The following is a 20069-nucleotide window of genomic DNA, read 5'->3' on the forward strand; positions in this document are numbered from 1 at the left end:
GTTCAAAATTCTGCAACAAAGACTCCTACCACACATGGAGCAAGAAATCCCAGAGGTGTTAGCTGAGATCTGATTTGATATTTGATATTTGATCTTTTTAATTTGTTGTCTGCTTTTTTATCTAATTCTATCTTGTATTATTACCGATTGTTTTATATGTATTTTGTAGAATGTACGCCATTGGCAGGTTTCATTTTTATCGATTTTATTGTTTGTATGTACAGTACTGTGTAAATCTACAATGCTGTATAAATAAAGTATAATAATAATAATAATAATAATAACAATTCAGGAAAGGAAGAGGCACTAGGGATCACATTGCAAACATACAATGGATAATGGAGCACACCAAGGAATTCCAGAAGAAAATCTACATGTGCTTTTTTGACTAAAGCAATGCCTTCAACTGCACAGATCATGAAAACTATGGATTTGCTCTTAGAGGAATGGGAGTGCCACAACATCTGATAGTCTTGATGCATAACCTGTACTCAGGAGAAGAGACTGCTGTTAGAACAAAATACAGAGAATCAGAATGGTTTCCAATCGCTAAAGGGATCAGGCAAGGTTGCATATTATCACCCCATCTATTCAACTTGTTTGCAGAAAATGTCATATGCACAGCGGGCTTAGACTCAGAAGCAGGAGGAATGAAGATTGGGGGAAGGAACATTAACAACTGAAGATATGCAGACACACAACATTATTGGCAGAAACCAACAAGGCCCTAGAGTAATTACTGAAGAATGTTAAGGCAGAAAGTGCCAAGGCAGGCTTAAGAAAGGAAAAACAATTACCATGGAAGATCTACAATAATTCCTCCTAGATAACATAAGAATTGAAATAGTCAAAGAGTTCCCATATCTTGGATCAAACATTGACCAGAATGGAGAGTGCAGTCAAAAGATCAGAAGACTAGGACTGGGAAGGGCAGCTATGAAAGAACTAGATAAAATCCTAAAGTGCAAAGTTATAACTCTGAATACTAAAGTGAGACTAATTCAAGCCATTGTATTCCCCAGTGGAGAAATCAGACAGGCAGAAAATCAGTTCATTTGTGATGCAGTGCTGGAGAGGAGTGCTGAGGATACTGCAGATGGCCAAGAAGACTAACAAATGAATTCTAGAACAAATCAAGCCTGAACTTTCTTTGGAATCCAGGATGATCAAACTGAGACTGTTGTACTTTAGCCACATCACGAGAAGGCATGCTTAATTAGAAAAGCTATGAAAGGTAAAGGGCAATAGAAAGAAAGGAAGACCATGTACCAGACGGGTAGACTCGATCAAGGAGGTCACAGGTCTGAGCCTGCAAGACTTGAGCAGAGCAGTTGAGGACAGGGGATCTTGGAGATGTCTCATCCAGAAGGTTGCTATGAGTCGAGGTTAACTCGAGTGCAGTTAATTTCACAGTTCCTTTCTTTGTTTTAATACCCTGTATAATTTAATGTCATCTGTGAATTTACACAGGTCCCAAATATTTAGGTGTCTGTTTAGTTTACATGGATCTAAATACCCTAAATCAGTGACTTCCAAACTCAGTTCTACCAGGTGTTTTGGATTCCAACTCCCAAAAGCCTCAGCCATCTTGGCCAATAGTCTGGGATTCTGGGAGTTAAATTCCAAAATACCTGTAAGGCCAGTGTTTGGGAATCACTGCTCTAAAGGCATAAGATCCTGTTTGTTCTTGGAAGCTAAGCAGGGCCAGTCCTGCTCAGCTCTTGGATGAGAAGTTACCAATGAATACCAGATACCATAGGCTATATTTCAACCACCTCTCAGTATATCTTGCTTAAGAAAACCCTATGAAATTAATGGGTCACCTTGTTAACAGGCAACTTGAAGGCACATGCACCCATAGTTTACATTCCTCCACTGTGATATCTGTCACTATTCCTGTTCTGTATTCAGCTAGTGATCATCATTGTATACATGGAAGGGAACCTCAAATTCAGGTTGCTCTTTACATTTTAACCCGACAGAGTGACATACTTCTTCAGATTTAAAAGAAGACGTTTCATTACTCCCCAACTGAATTCATTCATAATTGTAATGAAAACAAAATAATTATTAATCTTGATCTCAGTGTGGAAGAAGATTACAGAGATGAGCTAAAATAAGAATTGTTTCTCTGAGCAATCAAAATTGTTATTAGTAAGTATTGTCCCAGAGAGATATGTCTTGTTTAAGCCTTTGTTTCAATCTATTAGCTCTCAATCCAAATTGTTTTGGTTTCTCATTGTATGATTCCTTGATAAGTCTATCTCTCCTTCCTTCTTCTGTCTCCCACACTTTAAAACCCCAAACACTTGCTGCAGTTCCCTTTAGCAAAGAACAATCTCCACTGGGCCTGTGTCTCACATCTCTTTAGTCCAATGTTCTGTATTACTCAGTCTAGCCTTTTCAAACATGTGTCTCTTCTGCTCTCCTTCTGGGTGTCTCTCCTGTAAATTTCCACCTTAGGTGGAACATTTCCAGTGTGTCTGAAATGTTCAAAGAATGTGTGGGTTGATCAGTGAAACCTTAGAACTTGCTGTAGTTTGCACTGGGTACCAATATCCACTGCCAGTTTCTGCTAGAAGCATAGCATCAGGACCATGCCGGACCCTTGGTGAGCACCCTTAAAACAAATGGCCAATTTATGTATTGTAATTTGGAATTTGTGATTGGAGAATTACTCACTCATTGGAGAGTGTTGCTGAAGCATATAACATATCATTTCCTGTGTTTGATCAGTCTTGTAATGAGATGAAGTCCATTGGCAATTCAGGTGACATGTTGTGACAGGTCAAGTTTTTTCTCTCCACTGATGAAACATAACAACCACTCTAAGCAAGTTCAGTAGTGAAGCAGTCAGTTTAGTACAGCAGGCTCTGCAGCATCTCCTGGTGGCCAATGCAAGACTCAAATAAACAATCATAGAAAGCTGTGTATCTTACAGATAATTTTTTTCCTGTTTTTTCCTGGAAACAATTAAAAATTAATAGTGGAAAGAACAGATTGGAAGTCACACTGCTGCTATAGGAACATCAAATGTATTATGTATAATTTCATTTTCGCTGCAGCCGCACTGCAGAAATAATCCAGGTTGACACTACTTTTAGTGCCATGGCTCAATGCTATGGAATTCTGGGAACTGTAGTTTGTTGTGGCACCAGAGCTCTCTGACACAGAAGGCTGTATGTCTCACAAAACTACAGTTCCCAGAATTCTGTAGCAGTGGTGTTAAATTGGATTATTTCTGGAGGGCAGATGCAGTCTATAAAAATAATAAAATAAATAGTATATTAACTGACCCCCATAGTTTTCTCTTATTGTTTTTTTAATCTGGGCCTTCATATTTTTAGGTGACAGATGGGCTGTCATTATCTAGAGAATTGGTTCAAGATGCCTGACTTTTAATAGGTCATAGATTGCTGGCATGACAAGAGCTACATGACTACTTAGATATGTTTAATTTTCACTATTCTGAGTTTTGTTTTGTCTTTTCACCTTAAAGAAAACCAATACACTTTGTGTAATATATATATAATTTCATGTTGCCTTTTAAAATGTATTATTGGTTATGGGGGAAAGCCTTTGACATAGTCTGATTCTGTGTCAGGGTCATGGGGAGGTGTTTCTAGAATGGATATACTACAGCAGCCTGACCAAACTGTTGCTGATGTTGATTTAGCTGCAGCTGTTGTCCTTTGTCTGCCTTTTCTATCATGTCATCATGGAGGGTGCCAACTGGCAGAAGTACCCTGGGAAAGTACACTAGTGCCTATGAAAATACAATGGCCCAGTCGTCCAGAGTCTGTGGTTATGCCAACAAGATTTCACCTCTTTGCAACAACACAGACCAGCACAAATGTAATCTGGCATGTGCTCATAGACTCAGTGAATGAGAAGAAGCCATCTAAGGCGAGTGGTGCAGGTGTAGATGGTAAAGGCACTGTTATTGTGATGTCTCAAAGAGTTTTACATGCACTCAAAGTTGGACATTATCACAAAGGGTCCTGTCAAAAATAGGTCTGTGTCCAGTATTTTTGTTTCTTTGTTATCTGTTTATACCTTAACTAGCTGTGATATTCAAGCATGCTGATGATAAAACGGAAGGAGTACAGGGAAGCAAGATTAGCTTTAGGTAGAAAGGTTGACTAGTTTGTTTATTTTCAGCTTTACCACAGTAAATTCTTCTCACAGTGGTTCATAAGTAGTTCCCAAGTTGTTGGATACAAACAGTTTTGTTTTTGGCAGTCATCCATAATGTTGTTGGCAAGTTGGTAAAATGTAGACCAGAGAGTACTACCCTTACATAGTTAGTAGTTGGGTGAGGTGTCTTACCAAATGTGTTAGACAATAGGAGAACATCTGATGGCAGAAGTGACTGTTCTTAGGAACATACTGAGCATAGGAATTTATGGTCAATAGCAATCAGCTTTAGTACAGAGGACTAGACAAAACAATAGCTTCTAGTATCACAGAGAGAAATCTGGTTCTACCACAAAAACACAGCAGAAGCAAAATGGTATTGACTGCCTAAACAGATAGGTCTAGCAATAAACACCTGGGGTTGCTAAATGTGTAGCGTGCAAGATCATTCATTGTTTACATATTGATACCCTAGAGCGGTCATGGTGAACCTTTTAGAGGCTGAGTGCCCAAACTGCAATCCAAAACCCACTTATTTATTGCAAAGTGCCATGTCCCTCTGGCTTTCTAGTAACAAACTCTGGCAAACTCTGTGTTGGGACGACGGCACATGTGCCGACAGAGAGGGGTCTGAGTGCCACCTGTGGCACGCGTGCCATAGGTTCGCCATCAATGCCCTAGAGCAGTCCTGCACAACTTGGCAGTAGCTAGGGGCCAAAATTAAAATAGGCTAAACTTCTTTGGGCTGCAGATAGGTTTTTAATGGCTCACTTTCCAAGTAAAGGTATAATTAATGATTAAATTGTTTTGTACATAAACTGTATTATAAACAAGGGAAATTTCAATTAATATCAATTAATTACACTTGTTACTTAAGATTTTTGTTTATCATGAAATCACATTAATGTTAAAAATTACTTTGCTAAGTGGTACACATTGGAATATACTTTTAAGATTTTGAAGTTTTCTTACTGTTTACAACAGTAAACAGTACTGGTTATTGGTTAATGGGATGTATTACACTTCTTGTCAGCAATCAATTTAGTGTATTCCAGAATACTGTTGAAATTAATGTTTTCAAAATATCTTGCAAGTGTTCATTGCTTTCTCTCCTCTTCCTGTTTTATTTACTTTCTTCCTTTCTTCTTACGAGAAAGCCAGGCAGCAAAGGAGCCATGAATTCTTTCCATATCTTTGCAGGCCACCCAAAATCCTTTGGCGGGCCACAAGTAGCCCCCGGGCCATATGATATGTAGGCCTGCCCTAGAGACTGATAGAAAAGTCACACATTAGTCATATATTGTCCATTCCATTTTAAGGTTAATTACTAATGTCCACTTTTAATCTTACCCTTTCCCACAAATTCATTCCGTATCCTTTTGCAACACATTCTGAAAGACCTACAGAATGTCTTAAATTATGCTGTATGGTTATTTCTGCTGCTCCCACATAGAAACAAATGGCTATTCTTGCTTTCCTTCAACTGGGAAAAATACTCAGTCATAATTAATTAGTGGACTAGGATTTTACAGTATTTTCTTGTTAAGAAACACATCTTGGCTAATGCCACTGGGTGAGATCTGGCACTCTGCATTTATGCAGATGGTCTAACTGTCAGACTGAGAAGAAATTTAACATGTCCTTAAAACCAATGCATTTATAACGGTTAATTTTAAATCATTCTACAATTTTTTTTACTGTTATCCAAGACAAAAGATGCTATCACATGGAGGAGGCAAGAGTCATGAAAACGTGATTAAAATGTGGTATTAGCACGATCAAGGGGAAGATTATCACACCCCTGCATGCTTCTCCTTTCTGTGTCCTGTGCGTAAACTGTAATGGGCATGTCCTTTGGTAATAACTGAAGTTTTTGTTATAATCTTCCCCCCAATTACCATGTTTTAATCATGTTTTCATGACTCTTGCCTCCCGTGTGATAGCATCCAAAGCCAGCATAGCTTCAAATTCTTCAGATTCCTTATGCTTTAATTCACAGTTACGGTCATTGATGCCAGAGTAGTGATACTCAGTGCACTATTTTAAGTATACCCCTAGAAGGCAGTATGGTCAAAATAAATGTTTCTAAAGCTCAGAGGCTTGTTTGCATTATTGCAGGCTTGGACCTGAGAAAAGTGCTTAATTTCTATGGACCATGCTGGATGACACATAGATACAGTGACTGGATGTTTCCTAATGGACCACGCACACACACGCACACACAGAGACACACACACAAACACTGATACAGTCATCCCTCCATACCCACAGATTTTTTAAATCCACAGATTGAAGCATCCACAGCTTGAAAATATTGTAAAAATATATAAATTCAAAAAAACAAATCTTGATTTTGCCATTTCATATAAATTTTATACACCATGTTACCGTGCCATTATATTTAATTGGACTTGAGCATCCAAGGATTTTGGTATCAATGGGGAATCGGGTCCTGGAACAAAACCCTAGTGGGTACCAAGGGCCCATTATAATTTATTTATTTATTTATTTGGACTAAATCCTTTCCCACATGCAATATTCCCAGTTTGGTTTATTCCCAGTCCTTTTTCCAATTATTTTTAAAAAACAGAAATTAAAGAAAGGGGAGATATCTGTAGTATCTTCCTGTGATTTGGCCTAAGATGACAGGGTCGTAGCATGGTTGGAAATAATATTTCTCACTACATGATCCCTTTAAGTGCAGAAGGGGTCAGCTTGAAGATGTAGGAAAGGTGGTAGCATGCAGCAAATATCTCAACCAAGTCTGGTCTGCATATGTTTTTCAAGTAAAATGATCTGTAAGAATACCTTTGTCAATTTCAATAAGCTTTCAATAGGCCATTTGATAAAACTGTAGAAAAGGATAATCAAAAGAGACAAAACAAATTTGTTAAAAAACAAAAAAATTTCAGGCACTGGAATGAATTACAAGGAAACATTGAAAGGTCTGATGGTGCTTTTTAGATTTGAAAAAAGTAAAATAAGGGGAGTGTTTTCTCTTCTCCAAAAGCAGTAGTGGCTGATAGCTCTCATGTTAGTGGGATGTGAATATGCTGTGAGTTTTAATCCAGACTTTACAGGAAGTATGCCAGAGATTAACCTCTTTAGAAAATTTTAAAAATGTGAAATATTGAAAATGTTTTATTTTAAAATTGCTTGCTCAGAATTAAAGGCCGATTAAACTTACGTCTATAACTTCTTGAAACCAAATCACTCACTCTTTGAACATTGAACTAAAGGCAGTTTTTGGTGTAAATAAGAAATCATGGAGGGGAATTGGCTGGCATTCAGGATCACAGTTATGAATGCATAATCTAGAGTTACACATTCATAACTGATTCATGTTCATGACCCCTATTAACTTGCCTGGTAAGCCCTGACATACTGTACCATGCAGCAGCCATTGTGAGTTACCATGGTCTGTTCTCGAAACCATCAGGATGCAGGGGACTGATGTTCCCACCCTCCTCCTATGAGTGATCTCCAGTGTGAGGAGGAATTACAAGAGGGATCCTGCTTGACACTGTCACACTGGAGGTTGCTGGAGGGAAGAGTCCCAACTGAGAGGAGACTAGATACTCCCCTCATTACACACAGTGGCTGCTGCTTGGTAAATAAGGGTGGGCGAGATCATGCTGGGAGATGCTACTTTGCTATGTAAGTAGGGTAGCTACATAATTAAGTAGCCAATCTAGAATATGGGCCACCTTCTTTAGTCAAAAAATTTTAAATATAGCAGAGAGGACTATGAACATAACCACTTTATTGTTATGGATGTAATAGCAAGGGCCAAGAATTTGCAGTTTATCATATGTTCAAGAAATGCCAGTCTGTGTATAACTAGAAAGAGAATTCCTTTTGCCCATGTGGTGTGCTCCTATATTTATGCTTTTCATAGAATAAAGTTTGCTAATTGGCTAAGGATCCTTTAAAGCTACATAATTACAGTCAGTCCTCCATATCCATGGATTCTGAATGAACAGATTCAACCATTTTTGGCTTGAAAATATTTTAAAATATTAAATTTAATATTTTAAATTGAAAATTGAAAAATATTTTAAAAATATTTTTCAAAAGTCCAAAAAAGCAAACCTTTATTTTGCCATTGCATATAAGGGACACCATGGTACTACACCATTAGACATCCATGGGACTTAAGTATTTCCAAAAGCAAGCATGGACTTGAACATCCATGGATTTTGGTGGCCACAGGGGGTCCTGGAATCAAACCCCAGTGAATACCAAGGACCCACAGTATAGAACTGTAATTCCACTCTTAGCTGCTATGGCTCCATCCTATGGAACCCAGGGATTTGCATTTTAGGGAAAGGGACTTCAAAATCTCAGCAGTCTACAACTTAGGCACTGTTTTATATCACTATAACAATCAGCTTCCTCCAAATGATACTTCAGTTGTAGTTAGGGGAGTATGGTGAAAGATCATTGTTACACAGCAGCATGTGAAGTCTCATTACTGATCTGAGGAAAGTGTCAGGACCGTATCTTTCTGATTTCCCTACTTTGGATGTCAGGAATTGGATTTGGGACTTTTTGCATGCAAAGAAAATGCCTTGCCACTAAGATACTGACCCTTCCAGGTGAACAGGAGATCATACTGCTACATATTAAAACTCTGGTTTGTTTTCAGCTTACAGTACGATGTCCTCCTCCTCCTGCCCCACAATTGCTAAGAGACAGTCTAGAGCAGCAGTTCTCAACCTGTGGGCCGCGACCCCTTTGGGGGTCGAATGATCCTTTCACAAGGGTTGCCTAAAACCACCGAAAAACACATATTTCCAATGGTAGCAACTGAAATAATTTTATGGTTGGGGGTCACCACAACATGAAGAACTGTATTAAAGGGTTGCCGCATTAGGAAGGTTGAGAGCCACTGGTCTAGAGGAAAACCATTGTGTATGTTTATGTGCGGATTTGGGGTTGTATGGAAAGAATGTCTGTAATCTTATTTACACTTAACTTCCATCTTATGGACCCATTTGCTCCTTGAGGTCATTTGGAAAGCCCCCACCCCACCCCTGTTGTGGTGCCACAAGCTCCTGAGATCTGCTCCACAATTGATTGATGCTTAGCATTTAGCACAGCAGTACCCATTGTGTGGAATATTCTTCCTTGTCTACTTCAGCCTGCTCCAACCATTTTTATTCAAATCTTTGTTGAAAACTTACTTAGTTCTGTAAGCCTTGTGTGTCATTCAACCTACCATCTATTTCCTATAATATTTTATTTGTATGGATTTTTTTTTTTGTATTTTGTGAGTGTTCTATACTGCTTTGAAATTTTCAGCTCTTAGCTGTTTATAAATATTTGTAAGCAAATAAATTAGCTGATCTTCAGAACAGTCACTTACAGTGCCGACATACTGTAAGTTTATAAAAGACTGATATTGCTGCGTGGCTTCAAGTCATTTCTGATGTATGGCAAACATAAGGCAAACCTGTCACAGAGTTCTCTTGGGAAGAGTTTTTCATAGTGGTTTTGCCATCACCTTCCTCTTAGGCTAAGAGGGTGTGACTTGCTCAAGGTCACCCAGTGGGTTTCCATGGCCTAGTGGTGATTTGAATCCTGGTCTCCATAGTTCTAGTAAAACACCCAAACCACTACGCCATGCTGGCTCCACAAGGACTGACATACTCAAGTATTGTAGAAGAGCAAGAACTTTCTGAGTAATGTGAAAGTGACAGTAAGAGAAGGTTCCCTTGAAATAGCTCATTCATTAGCGGTTTGAGGAGCTATGGCGACTGGTATGTCTTCTTTACAGGATTTTAGGTTATTAATCAAATGAGAATCACAGGTGGACATCTGTCTTGAAGAATGACTCCTAGGTCTCATTGACTGTGTTGACAGAAGGATAACCTCATCCAGCAAACACAGGTGATCCATTACACTTTATGGTACTTTGAGATTACAGGGCACACCCCAAAGCACCAGGAACTATTTCAGATTATATTTCCCACAGCTGCCCATCCGCAAGCTGTTCGTGCATGAGCAGGCATCCAATATCGTTTTGTGCAAACATCCATAATAAATTATTTGCTCTGCCAGCCCATCCCAGTTTAAAATATTAGCATATAAGCAAAATGGCTTTTTCTGGAGGAGCCTTCTTCAGATCATTCAGGCTTCTATCCAGTAACAGTAAGTAAGGTAAGTTCTAATATCTCTCCTCCCCCCTTGATTTGCTTCTTAATTATTTTCTCTTCTTCAAAACAATTCTAGAGAGCATAGTATTAAGAGAAAGACAATTTACAATCCCCAAAATAATTCTATGTAAAGAACAGAGAATAATATGGGTGATCTCTGATCTGTAGGATTCTATCTTGAGTACCATATGTTGAAAAATTATGAAGTTTCTGTGCCACTTTTATAACTGTCTAGATGATTAAAACAACAACAACAACAACAAAACATCCCCCTCCCCCAATTGGTCGGTGTAGCTTCATACTGGGCATCAAATACTGATCAAAGTTGTAGCAAATTATATAGCTGGAAATCTTGTCAAAGTTTAATGCCTAACGTCAAGCTTTTATAGTCCAAAATTAAATAAAAGGAAGAGAAAAACAAGGGCAAGGAAAAGACAACACTTCCATTTTAAGGTACTGAAAGTATTAATTGTATCCTTGTAGACAGAGTTGCATTTCGACTGACTCAAACTATCAATTTTTTTATTAGGCAGGCTGCAGTTGCTTGGTGCCATCTGGACATTTGGCTGCCTGCAGCCTGATTTACTTGATCTGTAGCAATGGCAAACAAGGTAAGTGATGATAACTTTAGTGTTGATATTTGAAGTGGGGACCTATCCCTATGTCTAATGAACTAAGACTTACAGTAGGTAGGGAGGACTGGAATGTTTAAATGATTAAAATGAATGCTTTGTAATGGGATTGTTTGCTGTGAGGGACTGATCAACTAACAAAATATTCATTCTTTCTGAGTATGAACTTGTTGAAGGTGTGTGCCTTCAAGTAGTTTCTGACTTATGGTGACCCTAAAGTGATCCTGTCATGGAGTTTTCTGGGCGAAGAGTGTGTGACTCACCCAAGGTCACCCAGTAGGTTTCCATGGCTCAGCAGAGACCAAACCTGATCTCCAGAGTCATAAGCCCTTATCAGATGAGTCTGGAACTGGGGGTCTTCAGCACTGGGCGGTTCGAATTCACGTTATTTCGCACAATACCATCATACCTGGGAGCCCCTCCGAATTGGCATGATTCAAATTGGCCAATATGCATTCGCGTGAAGTGCATTCAGTGCAGAATGTTTTGTCACACCGGTGCTCAACATGAGGATTGGCCGATTCGTATCGGCCCCCTCGCACATGCTCAGTGGTGCCCTGCATGGGTTGCGACCTTAAACGCTTCCGGGGTGAAAGGGGAGGTCACGTCATGACAGCCCGGTAAACAGCTGGAGAGCCAGCTCATGCACATTAACAATCGCGATACAACGTGCCCTCTCTACATTCCTCTCTGTTTCCTCTCTACATTCTTGCTTGGTTTTAACGTTACCATGACCTTCCCTTGCAACAAATTAGCAATGCCCGGTTGTACGTGTGTGTGTGTGAGTGTGTGAATATGTATTCTGGGGGGGGGGGGGGGAGGACCAGTTCCAGCGGCTGTCAAAGAGGCTGGATGGCCATCTAAGTAAATGGGGATGCTTTTTTCCTCCTCCTCCTCCCGGCTTGGGAGCCAGCATAAGCTGCATCCCAAGAAGGGAACAGGCGCGGGGCCGCTAGAATCGCGGCGATCGCCGCCGTTCCAGCGGCCCCCGCGCCTCTTCCCTTCTTGGGATGCAGCCTATGCTGGCTCCCAAGCCGGGAGGAGGAGGAGGAGGCTGCCGGAACCACGATTCCAGCGCCCCCCCCCCCGCACCTCTTCCCTTCTTGGGATGCAGCTTATGCTGGCTCCCAAGCCGGGAGGAGGAGGAGGAGGCCGCTGGAACCGCCCCCCCCCCCCCCGCTTCCCTGGAACCGGCAAGAGGAAAGACCCACCGGAAGTTAAAATTGGAATCTGGGGGTCTTGCGATGGAATTCAGGATTGGGTAGTCACACCAGAGCCATTCGCACTGAGATCGAACAGAGCCCCAATCCAGGATATTGCCAATCCCCTTATCAGTGCACTGGCCAACACGCTCCAAAAAGAGGAGCCAGTACGCATTCAGTTCGGCATCTCGCGCATTCACGTGAGTTCGGATTGGGCCATTCGAATGCTGGTATGATGGTATTGTGCGAAATAACGTGAATTCGAACCGCCCAGTGCTGAAGACCTCCAGTTCCAGACTCATCTGATAAGGGCTATAGTCTAATGCTCAAACTACTATGCCATCCTGGCTCTCTACAACTTTTAACCAACGAACTACAAAATGATAATTTCAGAAATTAAATTTGGTCCACTTCATTTGCATTTTGATTTTTTGAAAAGCATGTTCCAGCAAATAACAAAAAACAAAAACAAAAACAACTTAACATGTACACCTCAGGCACTATGAACAGGCAAATCTTGTGTCTTTCTAGCAAAAATTCAAGCAGTGGATATCAGAATTGGTTTTTAGTCATAAGTAATATTATAATATTTTAGTGGTTTCACTTTTACAGCAGAGGTGATCAGTTCTGCTTAAACAGATAAATCCAGTCCAGACTTTGGTTGCAGTCTGAAGGCTACTTATCAGGGAGTAAGCACTATAGAATGTAATGCAATGGGATTTATTTTTGAATAGCCATGTCTAAGAGGTATAAAACAGTGTTGTAATTTAGGGTCTTTTCACATACACATTTATAACACTTTGATTCCCCTGTAACTGCCATGTTTCCATCCTATGGAATACTGGGATTTGTAGTTTAGGGAGGAGGCATTAAAATTCTCAGACAGAGAGCTCTAGTGCCTCACCAAACCGCAAATCTCAGGATTTCACAGGATGCAGCCATGGCAGTTAATGTGGAATCACCATGCTGCATTTCTGTAGTGTGAAAGAGCTTTTCATTAATTTCGACTCCTAGTGAAATGAAATGAATAATCATGATGTAGGTCTCACTGATGTTAATGAGATTTTGGTGGGAACTAAATGCAAACCACTTAGCCTGGCTACTACTTGATTCATCTGTTGCAACAACTGTTAAATTAAAGGGTTAAAAAAACAAAAAGAAGTAATAGAATCATAGAATGATAAAGTTGGAAGAGACGGCAAGGGCCATCTGGTCCAACCCCCTGCTATGTAGGAAATCTCAATCAAAGTATCCTCGACAGATGGCCATCCAGCCTCTGCTTAAAGACCTCCAAAGAAGGAGACTCCACCACGCTCCAAGGAAATGTCTTCCGCTGTCGAATAGCCCTTACTGTCAGGAAGTTCCTCCTAATGTTGAGGTGGAATCTCTTTTCCTGTAGCTTGCATCCATTGCTCCAGGTCCTAGTCTCTGGAGCAGCAGAAAACAAGCTTGCTCCCTTCTCAATATGACATCCCTTCAAATATTTAAACAGAGCTATCATATCACCTCTTAACCTTCTCTTCTCCAGGCTAAACAGCCCCAGCTCCCTAAGTCGTTCCTCATAGGGCATGGCTTCCAGACCCTTCACCATTTTAGTCGCCCTCCTTTGGACATGCTCCAGTTTCTCAACATCCTTTTTTAATTGTTGTGCCCAGAACTGGACACAGTATTCCAGGTGGGGCCTGACCAAAGCAGAACAGAGTGGCACTATTACTTCCCTTGATCTAGACACTATACTTTTATTGATGGATTCTATTGCATAGCTCTGTCCCTGAGCAGTACTCATCCTGTACCTGATTCAGACTTTTCTCAGACCTTTTAAAGAACAGGATAAATTCTGCCCAGGTATGGAGCTGTGTGATAGAATCCGTCCCTATGGATTTACATCCCCAGCCTAGCGCAGGAATAAAAGCTGGTGTGATAATCTCCTATATGGAGATAGTGATGGTTTATAGAAACCATTTTAAAGAGATGATGATGATGATGATGATGATGATGATGATGATGATGATGAGCAATTTGTATTTCTGCACTGAAAGAAGAATTATATTCATTGAACTTTCTTAGAAAAATCAATAATCAATTTGATGTACTTAGAGTCTTGTTTCCCTCCTTTTCTGCCAGGTTCCAGGGATGCTACTTCATTCAGCTCTTTGTCTGTGTTTCCTCATCAGCATTCATGGAAGTAATGGATCATCATCTTTATCAAAGGATGAACTGTACTCAAAAATTGGCAACAATCATATGATTGTGAACAGGGATGTTGCATCCCTGATCAATGCTCAAAAACCAGCGCTATATGAAGGTAACCAATGACAAAAGCATTAAATCTGGACACAAAAAGCTACTCAAAAATGTGATCAGGGAAACACAGTTAGGGTACCATCATCCTATGATGATACCATGATGACAGAACAGCCATTACTGATTCTCTTCTCATCTCCATTGAAAGGGTAGTAAACATGCCAATTAATTGAATTTATTAATAACTACCCTGAATACTCTTAGCTCAAGCAGCTGGCTTCTCTTTTAAAGATGGGGTCCTGAGTAGTGGGTAAAAGGGGATGGAAGGGATCATATAAGGCAGAGGGCCAGGGGAATCTATGGCCTTCCAGATATTTTTGGAAGTGATCTAAACAACCTCTGGAGAGCCTCCCACCACTGGTAAGGAGAGAGGTGCTGGTTCTCTTTAGGGCTTTATAGGTAAAGGTCAACATTTTAAAACGATTCCTTGGGGACCGGGCTATTTGAAAGACAGTATCCTTCCTTTTTAATCTTCTTGGGTTTTGAGATCTTTGGGAGAAGATCTGCCCTTCTTTCTGTCTCACTAACATCCAAAGTACATTTAGTGGAGACTCAACATAGTGCCTTCTGTAACTTATTTCTGTGGATACCCCCCGTACTGTCAACCTTTTGCCAACAAGAAAACAAACTAATCTAAAAATATGTTGGATATTAAACTGACTGGCTTTACAAAATTGACTAAATCTGTAGTTTTCTTTATAAAGAAACAAAAGGTTAGATCATAATTTCTACACAGTGTGAATCCCAGTTGGTGCCCTTTGTTTATTTTACCCTTTGTGTCAAATCAGAGTGCATATCTACTACTCACTCTCCTTGTACCTCTGGGCTGGAGAATGTGTGGCTGTCCATATGCTGATGGCCTGCAACTCCCATCACTCCTAGCCCATATACCCAGTTGTAAGAGGTAAGGAACAAGTCATCACTCAACAGCATCTGGAAGAACAAACATCGTTCTAAATACATGCCATGGCCAACACATCGTGGTTGAGACCTTACATTGCCCAGTGCTGGGCAATATGTTTCAAAAGCAGAACTCCACTACAACTCTCCACTCTCCATTCCAGGACCCATAGTTTTGCTGTGATAGCCCCCTGAATGGGATCTTTGTGAATGACATCATCAACATGCCTCTGACCATGTGACTAAATGCTTCTCCGATCCCACCCTTTTCTCTCTGCCAGACATGCAATCGTTGTTCAGGGAGATTATCATGGCAAAACTATGAGTCCTCAAGGAGCTTTGGTTATCGCAAAGACCAAAAGAGAATACCAACTTCTATAATGACCCCCACCCCCCACCCCCCCAAAAAAGAGAGAGAAAGACATACAAAGACATAAGGTGGACTTATGATTGCCATATGTCATATGTCAGTAACAGGATGCCAGCCAAAGTTTGTGTATTGGGTCTCACCGCCTCTTTGAAAACATGTATATTCAGGAGCTTTCTTATTCAAAACAAAACATCAGAACACTATGGTCCCTTTGTATTATGGTATGTTTTATGTACAAAAGCTGCAGGACTATACAGAGCCTTATTACACGAGAAAAGAAATCTGAAGGGGAGTGAGGGAGTAGCAGTTTTTTCAGTGCTCTTTGCATGATGTCTTATCACTTCTGTTCTCTTTCCAAGGTAGATGGTTGTAAAATGTGTTTTTTATCATGCTGGAAAAATCTATCTGACGAAAGTCATGATTTTTCAACCATTTCCTCAGGAAAGAGAATGGAAATGCTATGACATCATGTGGAGAAGCACAAAGAAAGGTGTTATTCTCCCACTTTTTTTCCAGATTTCTTTTCTCATGTGATAAGGCTCACAGACTGAAGGAGTGAAAATATTCACTTAAGCTAATGAAAGATATAGGGTCCTTTCATGTTACCACAATTATAGGGCTATGATTCTATTTTCAAGGCCATGGCAGGTTCCTATGGGATCCAGGGATTGGTAGTTTGGTCAAAGGTCCTAGCGATCTCTGGCTGAGAATTCTAAATAACCCTTCCTAAACTGCAGTTCCAAGATTCCATAGAGTAGAACGATGGCACTTACCATAATAGCATAATTGCATAGTGAGAAAGAGCCCTTAAAGAGAAATTAAATGAACAGGAAAGGGATATTGTAGTTATGTCTGAAGTTCAAGCTTTGCTGAATTGCCTATGGATTTGATTGCTAAGCATGTGCATCTAAGGTAGTACAGGAGTCTCATTTCTTTCTTTCAGAATACCTGGCAAGAGACTGCAAGGCTGCTTTCCGCCGTGGTAGGAAACAAAGCGGCCTCTACATTATCCGTCCCAAATTTTCTCCTTTATTGGTGGTCTACTGTGACATGGACTATGATGGTGGTGGCTGGACAGTCCTGCACAGAAATGCTGTCAGCAAAAATACCCCATCATGGTCACGCAACTGGAAAGATTATAGGATCGGTTTCGGAGATCTGCTGGGAAACCACTGGCTTGGCAACGAATATATCCACCTCTTAACTAGGCAGAATTCTTTCGCAGTACGATTTGTGATAATCGATAGTAATGGAAAAACCAAGCACGCCGATTACCATAGTTTTAGCGTGGATAGTGAAGATACTGGTTATGCTTTGAGGCTAGGGAACTATTCAGGGAATGCAGGAGATGCACTGACCACTATGGGTGAGCCAGGAATCCATGACAACATGAAGTTTTCTGCCCAAGACCAGGATAATGACCGGAGGCCCACTACAAACTGTGCACTAGAGAGTGGCGGTGGCTGGTGGTATGATAACTGTTATTCGGCTCAGCTAACCAGTGGCAACCAGATTTACTGGAAAGGGCTGTGTACAGAGAGTAGCAACTGTAAATTAGCATCCATCCTGATTAGACCAAATGGGAAAAATTGCAACATACCTTCAAGATATTAATGACTTGTTGCTTACTGCTTTAAAGGCTTCCTCTCACTCTAATTTAGCTCTGAGGCCAATCACCAAGATGTTGCTTGTAAAGGTCAAGGTTTTAAGATGAACTCCCTCCTCCAGGAATTTCTCTTGAACAAATCTCATTGAAATGAACAGACATACACAGCCCGTCTTCTCAACCAATTTCAGTAGTTCAATAGATTTCAGTAGGGAGTTTGTCAAGAGAATTAGCCTGTGGAGTCTTGTTCTCATTTTCCCAACTGCTCTGAACAATTTAAAAATACTTTAACGTAGATACCAAAATTGGTATATATTCCAGGGCTGTAGTCAAGTGAAGATTCACACCTTTTAAGATGTGAAAAAGGAATGGTTCGTTTAAAACAGAAGGCTAATACAAAGCTGAAATGTCTTTGTCTCTGTGCTTTTAATGCCCCCCCCCCAGTGATTTACAGATACCTGCAATAATAAAAGAAAGATAAATGGCTTTTGTTTCATTGCTGTTTATTTATTTCCTGTCTTTATCCTGATATAGGGACTCAAGATAGCTATATATTCACTGTATAAACATAAGGTGAAGATGATGTAAATTTCAAGGTGTTTTTCACAGAAAGCTTTTAAAACTGTAGATGCAGAAATATAAAAATGGTCTTAAGGTGCTGGGCTGTTCCTTTTGGGCCTATGGGTAGATACAGAGACACACGCTCCTCACTACATTAGTGGGGTGAGACTACTAGGTCAGATGGCTTGTATCTCCACTTCTACTGTTCATTACAATTACATACCACTTTTCTTCAAGGGAAGAAAATGGAAGGTACTGTAGTTTACCATCACCTTTAATGGAAGGCGGTCTACACAGTTCCAAAAGACCATTTTGTCTTCACCTCAGAATGTGAAATAGGCGAGGATGAGATATAATGGTTACCAGCTGGTGAGCTTCGTAGTTGAAGGGGGTATTTAAATCAGGGCCTCCCAATCTTGGCCAAGCACTGTAATCACCATAGTTTGTTGTTGTTATGTGCCTTCAAGTCAGTTCCAAGTTATTGTGATCCTCTCATAGGATTTTCTTGGCAAGATTTATTCAGGGGAAGCTTGCCATTGACGTCCTTTAATGCTGAGAGTTAGTGAATTGCCCAAGATCACTCAATGGCTTTCCACTGGGTTAAATGGGGATTTGAACCCTGGTCTTTCAAAACGCTAATCCCACACTCACACCACTGCCTTTTAAGAATACTACACCATATTGGCTCCTTTTTAAAGATGGTACAATACAGTACATAATGACATACAGGGGATATGGGACACATATTCCTGCAATTTAGAGAGCTTCTAGAACATAGCTTCATATCAGCCTCTGTACATTTATGTTTAAATGCCTTAGGCGGAACCTTCTCTCCTGAAAATGGTATACAAATGTGAAGTGAATGGGCAATTGTCATGCATCAGTGAAAGGCTAATTAATATATTAATGATAGCAAATCTGGTGATTCAGCCATATGTGGTCCATCTGTTTGATAATACAGCCCTGCAAAATGGGGGGGGGGGGGCATAAAACCTTATGTTGGTTTTGTAAGAATTTGGCATTCTAAATCAGAAATGATCTCAGATTTACTCCATCACATACAGTCCCCCCCCCCCAAACTTGCTTTGATGTTTCTATATTGTAATATGTTCCTGAATGAAATGATCCTACAAAGACTAAGGAGGGGGTCAAAATCTTCTAATAGACTTTCAAAAAAATTTAATTCGCTGATATGAAACACAAAAATCAGTTCAAAAGCATTAAATCACACTGGAACATCAGCGTCCACAATTAATCAAAGCTGAGTAACAAATGAATTAATAAAAATATTAAATTTATGAAAGAACTGTCTGTGGTACAACATTTTTATTGTTTTTTAAAATTCATCACCCCAAAATACATTAAAAACAGCTACAGTATTGGGAAGGGGTGAATTCGTTGCCATCTGTGTAATTTTTTAGTCCTATCCATTTTTTTGTTTCTTTTAAGTAAATGTGGGTGGAACCTCAGTTTTTCTTTTAGTTAACATGAGTAGGAATGCTGCCTCTGCAAAAGAAAAGAGTAACTTGTCCAAAAGGTCGTATGACTATTTTTATTGTTTTTGTGGGTTTTTTGGGCTATGTGTTTGTGTTCTGGAAGAATTTATTCCTGACATTTCACCTGCATCTGTGGCTGGCATCTTCAGAGAATGGTGGCACAGAGGTGTGTGGGGTATATACATACTGTGTGACCCTTGGTTGAGAGGAAGTGATTTGCATGTTAATCTGTCTTTTGGTCTGTTGATGAATGGCCTTCGACTTCATATTTTTATTGTGTTTTGATATAGGTCATTCTACTGCAATTTTATAAAGAAAACACAGAACAAGAATACACTGAGTGCACAAAAACAGCTTAGTTTTTCTGGAATTTTGGTTTGAGTGGGCCATGAGGAATCTATATGGTAGATTAGAGTTTTAGTAATTGGCTCTGTCTAAAAGCATGGGAGTGCAGTCAGAAAGGCATTGGATGAGAAGAAATCTGCAACACTTTGAGGAGTTCCTCTGCTGTTATTCTCTAGTTCCGCACAGTTAAGGAACACAAGATATAGTCGGTCTTCTGTATCCATGGATTCTAAATCCATAGATTCAAATGTCTATGGCTTGAAAAAATCCCCCTCCCCCATAATTCCCCAAAGCAAATCACAATTTTAACATTTTATATAAGGGACACCATTTTAATACACTGTTATATACAATGGGA

At 40.1% G+C, this 20069-nt stretch overlaps 1 protein-coding gene across 1 annotated transcript; it reads left to right on the forward strand.

Annotated features, from left to right (window-relative positions):
* Positions 1-10894: 10894 nt before the first annotated feature.
* On the forward strand, positions 10895-17317 carry LOC149313987 (fibrinogen-like protein 1-like protein). The gene is made up of 3 exons (XM_089523345.1): positions 10895-10906; positions 14254-14434; positions 16647-17317. The coding sequence occupies exons 1-3, from the start codon at positions 10895-10897 to the stop codon at positions 17315-17317; spliced, it is 864 nt and encodes a 287-aa protein (XP_089379471.1).
* Positions 17318-20069: the final 2752 nt, after the last annotated feature.

Source organism: Sceloporus occidentalis, unplaced genomic scaffold (assembly GCF_023333645.1).
Source record: "Sceloporus occidentalis isolate IW3139 unplaced genomic scaffold, rSceOcc1.0.p SCAF_4, whole genome shotgun sequence".
Lineage (NCBI taxonomy): Eukaryota > Metazoa > Chordata > Lepidosauria > Squamata > Phrynosomatidae > Sceloporus > Sceloporus occidentalis.

Bases quoted from the DNA above. Each gene is read 5' to 3' on its own strand.
- LOC149313987 (XM_089523345.1), top strand. The intron at 14,435-16,646 runs GTAACCAATGAC...TCTTTCTTTCAG, and splicing joins AAAACCAGCGCTATATGAAG to AATACCTGGCAAGAGACTGC.